At 42.5% G+C, this 16,621-nt stretch overlaps 1 protein-coding gene across 1 annotated transcript in view; it reads right to left on the bottom strand.

The window, feature by feature from the left end:
- The window catches only part of TMEM237 (transmembrane protein 237), a 42,137-nt gene that overhangs the window by 1,505 nt on the left and 24,011 nt on the right, over window positions 1-16,621 (bottom strand). Inside the window, exon 11 of the mRNA XM_073646105.1 lies at window positions 3,488-3,609. Coding sequence (XP_073502206.1) covers window positions 3,488-3,609 — 122 coding nt within the window. The remainder of the gene's footprint in view (window positions 1-3,487; window positions 3,610-16,621) is intronic.

The following is a 16,621-nucleotide window of genomic DNA, read 5'->3' as shown; positions in this document are numbered from 1 at the left end:
GGAGTTGTATCCAAAAATTTTCGGGATAGTGTGTTTTTCCAATATGAGCCTAATCTATCGCACTCCGAGAACATGTAACGTGCATCCTCCAATCCACATCTGGGACAGTCGGCATTTGGACGAAACACGATTCTATAAAGGAATCTCTGCGTCCTATATACTCTATAAATGAGGTACAATTGTGAGAGTCTCTGAGATTCACAGGGGGACAATCTAGGAGTAAGCTCCAACGCCTACCATTGTTCTTCTGTATTCGGGCCCACATCCGCTGCTCATTTTGATTTAACTACCAAGGGATGCCCATTACTGCGGGACTGCAAAAGTTACTGATATATTTTAGGAAAGCCAAACTCTTGTTGGAGTTTAGTAAAGCTTTTAAATGACCCGTTTTCTGTTAAATGATCTAAAGTTTGCATTCCTCCCAACCTCTAAAGCAGATTAATTTATCAAACTCCAGCAGTTGAGGATAGTGCCATAACGGGGTAAATGCCCAGTGATCTCTTCCCTCTGTCCCATACGTTATACATCAATGCTAAGGTTGGCTTATCTATCTATAGACCTGGCACTCACTTCCAGTATGAGTCCAGTATATGCAGGGGTGACAACCATTTTTTGTCTCTTAAAACAAGACATCCTATTTTGCCCATGCTCTCTCTCCTTTCCCAGCTATGAAAATGTTGCATCTGAGAGGCTATAAAATAAACCCATATATCAGAATTGTTCTCTGAACAAAGTCTGTACTTTCTGGAAAATGTGAGGTGGGATCCAGGGCGGAGGATTATGTAGTAGGTAGAGCAATTGTGACATCAAAATCATTTTGATGAGGTCCCCCCTACCTATTACTGACAGGGGCAATCTACACAACATATTTATTTGGGACCTAAATCTATCTAGCAAAGGGTTTATATTTAGCCTTATATAATCCCTTGTGTTTAAACAGACCACTACGCCATGGTATTTAAACTTTTCCACCACCTGTATCTGAGATAGCACAATTGTTCCTAAAGGGGGAAGAGGGTCTAGTGGCATCAAGGATGATTTTTCCCAGTTGATTTTGAGCCCTTAACCATTGACCAAACTCCGTTATTTCCACCATTATTGGACCAATAGATGACTCTACATCCCCCACATAAAGTAGCAAGTCATCAGCATAGAGACTCACCTTTTCTACTATGTTGTTACATCTAAAGCCTACAAGTTTCCTTGAGTTCCTCAGTTCGCATGCTGGAGGTTCTATTGCCAAAGCGAACAGGAGGGATGAGAGTGGGTAGCCCTGACGCGCGCCGCAGAGCAAAAGGACATAATAGTCGACCGTTTACTGTCAATCTGGCGGTCGGTGACCCTTACAATAGTTTAACCCAATTTATAAACTTATGACCAAATTCCATTCTGTTTAGCACTTCCACTCGACACGGTCGAAAGCTTTCACAGCGTCGAGGGACATTACTGCTCTATGTCCAGTATCTGCACTACTTAATTGTACGTTAAGGTATAAATGTCATACAGTATGTTGATGGCGGTATATTTATTAGGCATAAATCCTGTTTGGTCTTCATGGATCACTTCAGTTATCAGTTTATTAATCTTGATACCAAGTACTTTGGCTAATTTTTCGTCTACAGGGAGCAGGGATGTTTGTCAATATGAATCTGGGAATCCAGAAGTTTTCCCTGCTTTCAGCAGATCAAGGACCGTTTGTGAGGTGATACACTGGGCCGACAATGTTATTTTTCCAGGACGCTGCAGGTGAGATTAGCTCTGTGCGATTGCTTTACATGGCAGTCAGGACAAGCCCCTACCCAAACCTTTCTACAATGAATGTTGTAATATTACCGTTATCCTTCACTGGGAATAGAAGACCTAGAAAAAACCTGGAAAAACAATCCCATAACATATTTCAATCAAATTTAAACTGATCATATGTTTCCATATTTCCCATCCAGGAAAATGGGACTCGAGGTGAAGGAATAAAGGACCTACATAAAATACCTATACTGAAAAATGTATTGTATTTCTACTTAATGTAACTTGAGATTTTTCAGTATATACAGACCACAGAGATTTACATAGCTACATTCTAGCCAAAACCCGGAAAAACAGCCCTATATTATTATCTTACAATCAAATTTTACATTAGGCACTAGTGATGAGAAAATAGATTCACAGAACCCTGGTCCAGCAGCCACATCAATAGCCAATGGCCAGTGAACGGGAGCCCTGTGTACGGCCTCTTACCTGCCCGAATCCCCAGCGTCTCTTCTGATTAGAAGTCTCAGCACAACGTCATGCTGCCTCACACCGCATCAATGATGGCTCACCAGATCCTCAGACTGGGAGAGTAGCCAGGTATTCCGGGAGCTAGCAAGCACTTTGCAGGGCTCTCCTCTGGCTGCCATGGGCCACTGATGTGGCCACTGTACCAGGACTCTGTGAATGAATTCCCTCATCTCTAGTGTACACTATGCATTCCCAGTAGGTTTAATTTTCTGGGCACATGTCAAATCCAGATTCATCCATGAGACCGCCAGATAGTGAAGATTGATTCATAACTCCTCTTGGCCCTACTGTCTACTGCCTTGTGGGTCAGCTGTTACTACCTGTGGCAGCATATGATGGACTATATTTAAAGTCACTGAGCAGTGCCACTATTTGTCTATAGACCTTGCATGGCTGTGAGTTTGATCTTGTGCACCTTAAAGGGTTACTCCGAGTAATGTAATAAAAATAAATAAAGTACATTTAAATATTTCAAATTTTACTAAATACATAGATTTAGCAAAAATGTAACAAAAAGGTAATCTTTAGTTAGTGCCCTATCAGGATTTTAAATAGGTCAGCTACCAGCAGTTTTCCAGCTGTGAGGTTGTAGGATGGGCTGCGTAAGGACGTCTGCTTGAGACAGACCGGGTGAGGGCAGTGTCCTGTCAGTTATCGTGAACGCGCAACTATGCAAACTGTCTACTCAGGTATTAACTGTATACAGTATGTATAGTTCATTCCAGTAGCTCCATGGCACCCTCCTGCCCTCCAATAAATCTGTCAGGCTGATGATATATGTTGAATCTCCGGCTTTAGTCGCCACTCACTCCCTCACTTGTCTTGTTAGGTTCTGTGAACAGAGGAATTCACGTTCATGATACCTGACAGGACACTGCCCTCACCCGATGTCTGGCTCCAGCAGACCTCTTTATGCAGCCCATCCTATAACCTCACAGCTGAGACGGCAGGGAAACTGCTGAGAGGTATTCAGTAAAATTTGTCACATTTAAACGTACTTTAATTATTTTTATTACATTTCTCGGAGTACCCCTTTAACACAATCAGAAGGAGTGTCCATATATTTTTTAGACCATATAGTTTATCACTATGGCATATTAGATGATCATACTAACAGTTCGCTCTGTAGACTACTTTAGTGCAGCCACACAGGGAGCAAGATGAGACATTTTTTAGAATTTTGTTCTTTGTTATGGAAAAGAGACAGTACCTTCACTGTGATCTAAGTCGGGCCGGCATGATAAAAATAGCCAGGCAAGGCCAACCAGCAGAGTTACAACTAAGTTGACAACAACCCAAGGCTGAAGGATCTCTCTTTCTGTACCTTCTTGCCTGAAATCATAAAAGAAAGATGCAGTCAGTCAACTATCACTTGATTTCTAACCAGGTTAATTATGTTCACCTCAAGCTCTCTCTCTAGCTGAAACGCATGAGATCCAAAATTACCCCCCGCACCTTGTGTTAACTCATTTCTGGCATCCATTCTTTGCAAACTAGACATAAAAACCGAGGTATCTGGAAAGCACCAGCCTTCACGCCAAACAAAATGCTGTGAACAGGCTCATAAGCAGCTTATAGTGCTCTGAAGACCCCTTTCACTTCCAGAGTCGGCTTTACAGGTCACAATGATTTGTTGGAGCAGTGACATGGCGGTGCGTTATGTCACAGCTGCAGGCAATGTAAGCACAGTATGGCCAGTGACCACTGAATCGCAGGGAATTCAAGGGATTATCCCCTTTCAGTTAATGTTCGACCATTTGTGCAGTTTGGTATAGTAAAAAAAAAAAAAGACGCAGTACTTACCTTCCCTGCATCCCCCGGCTGGTTTCCGCAGCTGCTCACGGTGTCTGGCATTGGATGTGGCACAGACGTGAACATTGACAGTGTGGCAGCCAATCAGTGAGCTCAGCGGCCCTGAGTGGGGGGGGGGGGGGTTCGCTGGCAGAGCCGCTGAGCTCACTGATTGGCTGCCACACTGTCAATGTTCACGTCTGTGCCACATCCAATGCCAGACACCTGGAGCACTGGCGGATACTTGCCGGTGGACCCATGGAAGGAGTGTTCAACATAGTTTGTTTTTTTATACCAAACTGAACAGCGACAACCCTTTTAAAGTCCGCATAATATTTTTTTCCATTTTACATCTTCGCTTGGACATTCTGTTCCCTTTTAGAAACAGACAAATGAAATAAGTGATTTGTGGCATCTATTATGCAAATGGAGTGGAGAGCCCCAATGATTACACGATAAGGCCACAGGTATAGACACACCAGAAATTCATTTCAAAACCATTCATTTACGGCTGTAGTAGCCTTCTCTTGTGTCCGTGGTTCCATTTTTAGAGTGGAAATAAAATCTCTACATACAGACACCAAATGGACCTCTGGGACATACACCTATCAGTCAGATATGTAAGGACTTTCCGATGGACACATATCTATGTCATAACACATGCAGCTCATAATATATTTATTTTCCCACAATTCAGAAAACTTTTTTTTTTATTACAGTAACTGTTTCAATGGGAAAGGTTGTCTAAAAGATATTTCACACAATTTTTTCAAAATTGGTGCACCTACCATTGGTGCAACCTCTGTCGCTGCATTGGGCCCCTGAAAACGAAGGAACCCAATGCTACTTTAAAAGAAAAAAAAAGAAAATTGAACCTAAAAGACTAGAATTCTCACTCTGATTTAAAATAACTGCAACCAAAGGAACTAAGAGTCGGAGAAGTGCAGTACCGAGTCAGATTATCAAACTTGGGGTTATTCCCAATTGGCGATCCTCTTTCCCCATCTGCCGCTCATCTTTTATCACTAACCTCCTCCTTTGGCCTTTCACAGCTTGCTAATTCTCCTACACATGAAACGGGAACACATTGGACCTGATCTTCTCCCGACTTTGCTCAGTACATGACTTTACTAACTCTCCCCTTCCACGCTTAGACCATAATCTTCTTTCATTCTCGGTCAAGAACTGTGACTGTACTCAAGACCCCCCCACTTTCCACACTTATAGAAATATACGCGCCATTAACACCCAGAAATTTATAAAAAGGTTGCAATCATCATTGGCCCCAATCTCCTCCCTCTCATGTCCCGACTCTGCATTGAAGCATTATAACAAAATAATGCTATGCGCCCTGGATGAAGCCGCACCTCCTACACAAAGAAAAATTCAGCATAGACGACGACAACCCTGGCACACACCGCAAACACGTTTTCTCCAGTGGTGCTCCAGGTGCGCTGAACGGCTGTGGAGAAAATCTAATCTGCCCGAAGATTTCCTCCATTATAAATTTATGCTGAAAACATATAACTCTGCCCTTCACCTCTCCAAACAAACCTACTTTAACAACCTCATCATCTCACTTTCCAATAATCCTAAACGCCTCTTTGAAACATTTCACTCTCTCCTCAATCAAACAGCACAGGCCCTGACCACCGACCTCAGCGCTGACGATCTGGCCAATTATTTCAAAGAAAAAATTGACCATATCCAACAGGAAATTTTCTCCCAATCCCCAAACATTATGCATGCTCTCCCCCGCCACATTGTATCTTGCTCACTTTCTGACTTCGAAGCAGTCACGGAAGATGAAGTGATCAGGCTCCTTGCATCTTCTCGCCCTACCACCTGCACCAGTGACCCTATTCCCTCACATCTCCTTCAGTCTCTTTCTCCAGTTGTCACAACTCACCTAACTAAAATTTTCAACCTCTCCCTCTCATCTGGTATCTTTCCCTCTTCTTTTAAACATGCCAGCATACAACCATTACTTAAAAAACCATCCCTTGACCAGAACTGCACGGCCAACTACAGACCTGTTTCCAATCTTCCCTTGATCTCTAAACTCCTGGAACGCCTGGTCCATTCCCGTCTAATCTGCTATCTCTCAGACAACTTTCTTCTTGACCCTTTACAATCTGGTTTCCGCTCTTTACATTTTACTGAAACTGCCCTCACTAAAGTCTCTAATGATCTACTAACAGCTAAATCTAATGGTCACTACTCCCTGCTGATTCTCCTAGATCTCTCTGCAGCATTCGACACTGTGGATCACCAGCTCCTCCTCACTATGCTCCGCACTATTGGCCTCAAGGACACTGTTCTCTCCTGGTTCTCCTCCTATCTCTCTGACCGCTTCTTCTCTGTGTCTTTCGCCGGCTCCTCCTCCTCTCTCCTTCCCCTTACTGTCGGGGTTCCTCAAGAATCAGTCCTAGGCCCCCTTCTTTTCTCCTTATACACCGCTCCCATTGGACAAACAATCAGCAGATTCGGTTTTCAGTACCATCTCTATGCTGAGGACACCCAATTATACACCTCTGCTCCGGACATCACCCCTGCATTACTACAAAAGACCAGTGATGGTCTTTCTGCTGTGTCTAACATTATGTCTTCCCTCTATCTAAAAATGAATCTGTCAAAAACTGAACTACTCGTCTTTCCTCCCTCCACTAACCTACCTGTGCCCGATATTGCCATTTCCGTTTGTGGCTCAACCATTACTCCCCAGCAACAAGCCCGCTGTCTTGGGGTCATTTTTGATTCAGATCTTTCTTTCACTCCTCACATAAAATCACTCGCTCGTTCATGTCATCTACACCTCAAAAACATCTCAAGAATCAGGACTTTTCTTATCTTTGACTCGGCAAAAACTCTTACTGTAGCTCTTATTCATTCTCGTCTGGACTACTGCAACTCTCTACTTATCGGGCTCCCTCTTACTAAACTCTCCCCTCTCCAATCCGTCCTTAACGCAGCAGCCAGGATCATATTCCTCGCCAACCGCTACACCGATGCCTCTTCCCTGTGCCAGTCATTGCATTGGTTGCCCATCTAATATAGAGTTCAATTTAAACTTATCACGCTTACCCACAAAGCACTCCATGCTTCAGCACCCCCCTACATCTCCTCCCTTGTCTCAGTCTACCACCCTATACGTGCCCTCCGTTCTGCCAATGACTTAAAACTAAAGTCCTCCATAATCCGAACTTCCCACTCCCGTCTCCAAGATTTTTCACGTGCTGTGCCAATTCTTTGGAATGCACTACCCAGGACAGTTCGATTAATTCCCAATACCCACAGTTTCAAGCGGACCCTAAAAACCCATTTCTTTAGACTGGCGTATCACCTCCACACACTATCTGTCCGTCCCAGTTTTCCCCCATTTTAAAATCTTCTTCAATTTCAGGTTCATACCATCCATGCACGTAATAGCCTCATTCTGGACTGTACACATACTGGCAGGCGACCAGTCCATGTATTATTATGTATCCTATTTAGTATATCAAGGCTGCAATATACAATATATGTACATTCTACCTTTTGTATCTCCCCCATTTCCTCATAGACTGTAAGCTTGCGAGCAGGGCTCTCACTCATTTCGATATACTTATTCTGTATTGTTTGTATAAGTCCCCCCTAAAATTTGTAAAGTGCTGCGGAATATGTTGGCGCTATAAAAATAAAAAATTATTATTATTATTCCGTTTTGGAAAACGAAGACTTAGGGGCGATCTTACAATGTAATGATCTTTTTACACTTAGGCCTGTAACGGTGATAAGGAGGCATCCTCTACATCTAGAGGAAAAAAGGTTTAAAGGGAATCTTTCACCAGGCTTTTGCTACCTCATCTGAGAGCAGCATGATGTGGGAAAAGAGGCTCTGAATACAATGATGTGTCACTTAGTTTACTGGGTGCAGCGGCTGTGACGCAATCAGAGTTTTTAGATGTAGCAGAGCTCAAAAAGCACACAGAGTGACTGCAGACTTATCAATTTGGACCGGACAACCCCTTTAAAGGGAATCTGTCACCCCCTGGGACTTATCGGAACCTCTAATATGGGTATACAAGTGATAGAAATGTAAATCTATTCCTACCTGTATGCCTCATATTAGAGGTCTTGTTGCAGTGAAATGTCTTTTTATTCTTTAAGGTTTCTGACGCTTGCAGGCCCAAGGCCCTGAAGCAATCCCCGCCTACTGTTTGAATTATAATTTTTCCACCTCCCCTGCATGTCACAGTGCCCTGTGACGTGCAGTTACATAGGCCATATCCCGCAAATTTACCTTGTATGCAAGGCGTATGTTATTCTCCCGTCTATGTTCAGGTATGTTGTGCGCAAGCGAGTCACTGTGACTTCCGCTCCAGTGACCTCCGGCATGTGCAACACTAAGGTTCGCTCCCCACTTCTCACCCTCACCTTCTCACCCTCCCACGCTCACCCTCACACCCGCACATTCTCACCCTCACCCGCTCCCACGCTCACCCTCACATTCTCACCCTCACCCGCTCCCACGCTCACCCTCACACGCTCACCCTGTGCTAGCCGGTCATCTCCTGGCTGCTCGCAGCAGAAGTACCCCGACCGGCGGCCTCGCTCCCCGGTCCTCCAAAATTCATTATTGGCCCCGGGGGGATACATTGGGGGGTTAATTTAAAGTAGTGCACAACCCATTTAAACACTGCTTCGCTGATTAGTCGCGCCCGGTCGGACGCATACATATTCTAGAATACCCGATGCGTTAGAATCGGGCCACCATCTAGTATTATATATATATGTATACACGTATATATACACACACATGTGTATACATGTGTATACATATATACAATATGGTTCCTAACAAAGTGGGGATCGAACCTTAGAGTTGCGCATGCTGGAGGTCACTGGAGTGGAAGTCACAGTGACTTGCCAGCACACAACATACCTGAACATAGAAGGGAGAATAACATGCGTCTTGCATACAAGGATAAATTGCGCGGGATTTGGTTATGAAACTGCACATCACAGGGCAATGTGACAAGCAGGGGAGGGGGGAAATATTGTAATCACCACAGGAGGGGGGGGGGGGGTTTCTTCCCGACCCCTGGCCTGCAAGCGTCAGAAACCTGAAAGAATAAAAATACATTTCACTGCAACAAGACCTCTAATATGAGGCATACAGGTAAGTATAGATTTACATTTCTTTCACCTGTACGCCCATATTAGAGGTCAGATAAGTCTCAGGGGGTAACAGATTCTCTTTAATGTTCCATACACATGTGCTGACCCAAGAGAATGGGGACAGAAGTATTATTAATACAATAGTTCTGTCCCCATACAGAATGCATGTTGTTGACCGCACAGACAGTGATGTGCTGCCGACAATGATAATTTAATGACTGACATAAATGATACATTCAGTAGATTAACAAGCGCATGTTCACACGGGGAGATGTTGGGGAATGAGCTTTTATGAAAGCTTGTTTGTAAGTTATCAGACCCTGTAAATGGACCTTTCATTCCATGCTACCACCACCCACTTATTTGAATAATTGATCGTTTTCTTTTCAATCTTATGTTGCCAAAAAATTAGCATGACCCTGGGACCAGACTAGCTAAAAACATAAACCAGCTTTCAAGACATACACCAAAAACAGATATCAGATGATGCATAGTGGATATAAAAAGTCTACACTCCTCCAATAAAATGCCAGGTTTTGTCATGTAAAAAAAATCATACCAAAAAGAATAATTTCAGAACATTTTCCAGCTTTTAATGTCACCTATGATATGTACAAATACATTGTGAAACAAACTGTAATCATTTTGAGGGGGGACATACAAATAAGTAAACTACTGTGATTGCATAAGTGTGAACACCCTATTATAATTGGTTAATTCTGAACACAACCACATCCACAAGCACATTTAACCTCATGTTAAATAGTAGTCAGTGCACAGCTGCCGCCATTTACAGGGATTCTGATTAACACCATATAAAGCTTAGCTGTTCTGCTAGAATTTTCCTGACATTTTATTGGTTGCAGTTTACAGCAAAATCCATGGTAGATAAACATTTTACAACACAGCAAAGGGATCTCATTGTTGAAATTTATCAGTCAGGTGAAGAGTACAACATTTTTTCCAAGGCATTAGATGTACCATGTAACACGCTCATCAAGAAGTATCTTAAATTTGGCACAATAGTGACATTAATAGTGGCAAAACTGGACATTCCTTAAAAAGTGATGAAAAGATAAGAAGAAAATTAATCTGGGTGGCAACATTAAAGCAGCTGCAAGAATATCTGGCAAGTACGGTTGAGTACTACATGTGACAACAGTCTTCCATATTCTTGATAGTCTGGCCTGTGGAGTAGGATAACAAGACAGAAGCCTTTTCTTACAAAGAAAAAGATCCAAGCCAGGCTATGTTTTGTCAAAACCTACAAGTCGGCCAAAAGCATGTGGGAAAGTGTGTAATAGTCTGATGAGACCAAGGTTAAGCTTTTGGGTCATAATTCTAAGAGATATGTTCGGCACAAAACCAACACTGCGCAACACCAAAAGAACACCATACCCAGTGAAGAATGGTGGAGGCAGCATTATGTCTTGGGGCTGTTCTCTGGCAGCTAGAACTGGGGCCAAGGTAGAGGGAACTATGAGCAGTTCCAAATATCAGTCAATTTTGCAACAAATCCTTCAGGTCCCTGCTAAAAAGCTGAAAATGAAGATGAATTCCACCTTTCAGCACGACAATGACACTAAGCATACCTCCAAACCAACAAAAAAATGACTTCACCAGGAGAAAATCAAAGTTTTAGAATGGCCCAACCAGAGCCCAAACTTGAATCAAATTGAAAATCTGTGGTTGACCTGAAGATGGCGCTGCACACAGGAGATGCCATCACAATCTGACAGGTTCGGAGCACTACTGCATGGAAGAGAGGGCAAAGATTGCCAATTCTACGTGTCCTGCTGGCAGACTCCTACTCAAAGAGACTGAATGCCGTCATAAATTCGAAAGGTACAGTAACAAAGTATTCGCGTAAGGCTATGTTCCCACGATAAGCTTTTGTTGAGTTTTTGATGTTACAGAATTTCTGCACCTATTATTCATAAAACTTTTAATAGTTAACCAAATAAAAACCACTGTAATCTCAATCTGATTAAAGTACACAGACAATACAACCCCTCATAACATTTAGGATATAAAGTACAGCATAAACCACATTATACTATCTCTATTCAGATGTGGTTGACAAGATCTATATTAGACCCATGAAATCCTTAATGTTAATAATAGAGTAAATCACACAAAGTGTCATATTGCACAACAAATGAAGAGAAAATGTCTGTATCTCACCCATTTCACATGCAGCCAACGTCAGAAGTTTTCATCCATCATGGCATAACAAAGCTACCCTGTCGTGCCCTTTGTGTTAGTTCCCGCCCTAATAAGGGAAGTACCCAAGTATTGCTTACATATTACCCTAGTAAAAAAATCCCTCCTGACGCGTTTCTTTCTCTGTTAGGGTATGTGCACACGGGTCAGGAGCCGCTGCGGGTTTGAAGCTGCGTGTTATACAGCGTCAAACCCGCAGCATCCAGCTGTTACAGCAGATGTGTTACAGTATAGTGGATAGGATTTCTAGAAATCCCAGGTCCACTATGCGTCTCCATGCACCTGCGGATCACCCGCGGAAACTGACATGCGGCGCGTCATTCCAGACCGTGGCTTGTCAATTTCTCTTGCGGGTCCGCATGCTGGCTTTCCCCATAGACCTAACCTCTATGAGGTAAGTCCGCAGGTGGAAAATAAAATGGTGCCGCTCATTTGCATAATGAGCGGAAGCCGCTGGCGGCTATTCCGCAGCCGGCTCTGGACAGTGAGCACATACCCTTAGGAGATGTCATCAGGGGGAGTGTACTTGCTGTTGCGGAAGGCACAAGCCAGGAGAGGCCCAAACTGCTCAAAATAGATAGTAAAAAAGTGTGTCTGTGCTTATAAAGTGCCATGTGTCTTAAAACGAACAACATATAATAGACTTAAGGATAAAAATCCCACAGTGGTGCATGTTTATTTTCAGGGGTGCAGAGTGCAGCCATCACCTCTATCCAAAAATGTTTTTTTTGATAGAGGTGATGGCAACATCTGAGATAAACCACATTACACTGTGTGCCGAATTATTAGGCAAGTTGTATTTTAGAGGATTATTTTTATTATTGATCAACAACTATGTTCTCAATCAACCCAAAAGACTCATAAATATCCAAGCTTAATATTTTTGTAAGTTGGAGTTTTTTTTTTTAGATTTGGCTATCTTAGGAGGATATCTGTTTGTGCAGGTAACTATTACTGTGCAGAATTATTAGGCAACTTAATAAAAACCAAATATAATCCCATCTCACTTGTTTATTTTCACCAGGTAAACCAATATCAGTGCACAAAATTTAGAAATAAACATTTCTTACATGCAAAAACAAAAACCAAAAACATTAGCGATCAATATAGCCACCTTTCTTTATAATGACACTCAACAGCCTTCCATCCATAGATTCTGTCAGTTGCTTGATCTGTTTTCGATCAACATTGCGTGCAGCAGCCACCACAGCCTCCCAGACACTGCTCCAAGAGGTGTACTGTTTTCCCTCCCTGTAGATCTCACATTTTATGATGGACCACAGATTCTCTATGGGGTTCAGATCAGGTGAACAAGGGGGCCATGTCATTATTTTTTCTTCTTTTAGACCTTTACAGGCCAGCCGCGTTGTGGAGTAGTTAGATGCATGTGATGGAGCATTGTCCTGCATGAAAATCATGTTTTTCTTGAACGATACCGACTTCTTCCTGTACCACTGCTTGAAGAAGTTGTCTTCCAGAAACTGGCAGTAGGTCTGGGAGTTGAGCTTCACTCCATCCTCAACCCGAAAAGGTCCCACAAGTTCATCTTTGATGATACCAGCCCATACCAGTACCCCTCCTCCACCTTGCTGGCATTGGAGTGGAGCTCTCTGCCCACTACTGATCCAGCCTCTGGCCCATCCATCTGGCCCATCACGAGTCACTCTCATTTCATCAGCCCATAAAACCTTTGAAAAATCAGTCTTAAGATATTTCTTGGCCCATTCTTGACGTTTTATCTTATGTTTCTTGTTCAAAGGTGGTCGTTTTTTAGCCTTCCTTACCTTGGCCATGTCCCTGAGTAGCGCACACCTTGTGCTTTTTGATACCCCAGTAACGTTGCAGCTCTGAAATATGTCAAAACTGGTGGCGAATGGCATCTTGGCAGCTTCACGCTTGATTTTCCTCAATTCAATGGCAGTTATTTTGTGCCTTTTTTGGCCAACACGCTTCTTGCGACCCTGTTGGCTATTTGCCATGAAACGCTTGATTGTTCGGTGATCACGCTTCAAAAGTTTGGAAATTTCAAGACTGCTGCATCCCTCTGCAAGACATCTCACAATTTTGGACTTTTCAGAGCCACGTCAAATCTCTCTTCTGACCCATTTTGCCAAAGGAAAGGAAGTTGCCTAATAATTAAGCACACCTTATATAGGGTGTTGATGTCATTAGACAACACTCCTCCTCATTACAGAGATGCATATCACCAGATTTACTTAATTGGTAGTTGGCTCTCAAGCCTATGCAGCTTGGAGTAGGACAACATGTATAAAAAGTATCATGTGATCAAAATACTCATTTGCCTAATAATTCTGCACACAGTGTATACTATGCTGTACTTTATATCCTAAATATTATTAGGGGTTGTATTGTCTGTTTACTTTAATCAGAATGAGGTTACAGTGATTTTAACCCCTTTACCCCCGAAAGCTGTTTGCACGTTCATTACCAGGCCAATTTTTACAATTCTGACCCCAGTCACTTTATGATGTAACAACTCTGAAATGCTTCAATGGATCCTACTGATTCTGAGATTTTTTTTGTGACATATTGTACTTCATGATTGTGGTAAAATTTATTTGATATGACTGGCATTACTTTGTGAAAAAATCGGAAATTTGGTGAAAATTTCGCAATTTTCAAACTTTGAATTTTCATGCCCTTCAATCAGAGAGATATGTCACACAAAATAGTTAATAAATAACATTTCCCACATGTCTACTTTACATCAGCACAATTTTGGAACCAAAATTTTCTTTTGTTAGGGAGCTATAAGGGTTAAAAGTTGACCAGCGATTTGTAATCTTTCCAACAAAATTTACAAAACCATTTTTTTAGGGACCACATCACATTTGAAGTGACTGAGGGGCCATTATGAAAGAAAATACCCAGAAGTGACACCATTCTAAAAACTAGACCCCTCAAGGTGCTCAAAAACACATTCAAGAAGTTTATTAACCCTTCAGGTGCTTCACAGGAATTTTTGGAATGTGGAAGAAAACAATGAACATTTAATTTTTTTTCACAAAAATTTTACTTTAGACCCCAATTTTTTTATTTTCGGAATGGTAACAGGAAAAAAAATGGACCCCAAAATTTGTTTTCCAATTTCTCCTGAGCATGCTAATACCCCATATGTGGGGGAATACCACTGTTTGGGCGCACGGCAGGGCTCAGAAGGGAAGGAGCACCATTTGACTTTTTGAGTGTAAAATTTGCTTGAATTAGTCGACGCCATGTCGCGTTTGAAGAGCCCCTGATGTGCGTAAACAGTGGAAACCCCCCACAAGTGACACTATTTTGGAAACTAGACCCCTCAGGGAACTTATCTAGATGTGTGGTTAGCACATTGAACCCCCACATGCTTCACACAAATTTAAAACGAGGAGCTGTGAAAATAGAAAAATCCCATTTTTCCCACAAAAATGTTTTTTAGCCCCATTTTTTTCATTTTCAAAGGGGTAACGAGAAAATGGACCCCAAAATTTGTTGTGTAATTTCTCCTGAACACGCAGATACCCCATATGTGGATGAAAACTACTTTTGATGCACAATGCAAAGCTTAGAAGGGAAGAAGCACCATATTGGAGTTCATATTTTGCTGGACTGGTTTGAGGGTACCATGTCACATTGGTAGAGCCCCTGAGGTGCCAGAACAGCAGACCCCCCATAAGAGAACCCATTTTACAAACTACACCTCACAATAAATTCATCTAGGGGTGCAGTGAGCATATTGACACCACAGGTGGATCACAGAATTTTATACCATAGGGCAGCGAAGAAAAAAATAATTACATTTTTGCCACAAAAAATTTGTTTTAGCCCCATATTTTACATTTTCACAATGGGAAATGGGTAAAAATGGCACCAATTTCTGTCCTACAATTTCTGCTGAATGTAGAAATACGCCACATGTGGTAAGACTCGGGAGGGACGGAGCGCTATTTTTCTAGGACAGTATGCAGACTCCATATACAGAGCCCCTAAGTGCTAGAATAGCAGAATCCCCCCTCAAGTGACCCCATTATGGAAATTATCTACAGCTGTAGTGACGATTTTGGCTCCATGGGTGTCTTCCAAAATCAAGCAGCAGCGGATGTTGCTGAGTGAAAATTGCAAACTGCCATTGTAGTGACCAGTACCTTGTGCCCAGCTCGTGCTTCTGGAGACACGCACCTGTAAATTAGGCGGGCTCTCATCGCTACAGAAATGCCAAACATGTGGACGCTAACTGCAGTTTAGGCACACTGGGGCTCAGAAGAGAGAATTTGCTCAATCTCTTTAGGGGGGAGATGAGCCATGGCGCTTTTCCAGAGCCTTTGTGCTACCAGTAATGTGGAAGCCCCCTATATTTCCAATAACAGATGACGGACCTGAGTGGGGGCTTGCTTTTTTTTGTGGATTGGAGTTGAAGCTTTTGTTGGGAACAGTTTGGATCACGTTTTTCCTGCGCTCTACGCTGACCACTTATATCGGGGTTTCCATCTAAATCTCTGAGTGATGTGATTCAGATGAAATCCCCAACAGGTCCATTCACTATAATAAGGCAGCAGAGTTACTCTGGACTCCGTCTGGAATCTGTTCAGTGTTGTCCTTTTGAGAAGTGAGCAAAACTGTTGGCGATGGCACTTTTATGCACGCCTAATAAAAAGACGGACGCCGACAGATCATAGACCAGATGACGTCCACACTGCCTCCATCTGTGTCATTATAAGGAATATTCCGCCAGGGGTTCTGTCTGAATCACATATTTCAGAGATTTACACAAAAACCCCAACGTAAGCGCAGAATGAATGTGACCTGAGCCTTACTGTGATCTTTGGGAGGCAGAATGAACAAATCAGCCGCAGGTGAAGAATTGGTTTTATTTTTTACGCCATTCATCTTGCGGTATAAGTGATGAGATTACTTTATTCTTCGGGTCGGTGTGATTACAGCGATACCAGATTTATATCGGGTTTTTATGATTGACAGCTGTACCACACTAAAATACACTTTTCATTGCAAAAACTAGTTTTTGCATCGCCATATTTTGAGAACTATCATTTTTCCATATTTTGGCCGACAGAGTTATGTGAGGACTTGTTTTTTGCAGGACGAGTTGATGTTTTATTGGTACCATTTTCGGGCACGTGACATTTTTTGATCGCTTTCTATTCCGATTTTTGGG

The sequence above is a fragment of the Phyllobates terribilis genome, unplaced genomic scaffold (assembly GCF_046119375.1).
Source record: "Phyllobates terribilis strain yellow unplaced genomic scaffold, ASM4611937v1 Scaffold_9__5_contigs__length_417890890, whole genome shotgun sequence".
In the NCBI taxonomy this organism is placed as follows: Eukaryota; Metazoa; Chordata; class Amphibia; order Anura; family Dendrobatidae; genus Phyllobates; species Phyllobates terribilis.
This window is presented reverse-complemented; position numbering and strand designations above follow the sequence as displayed.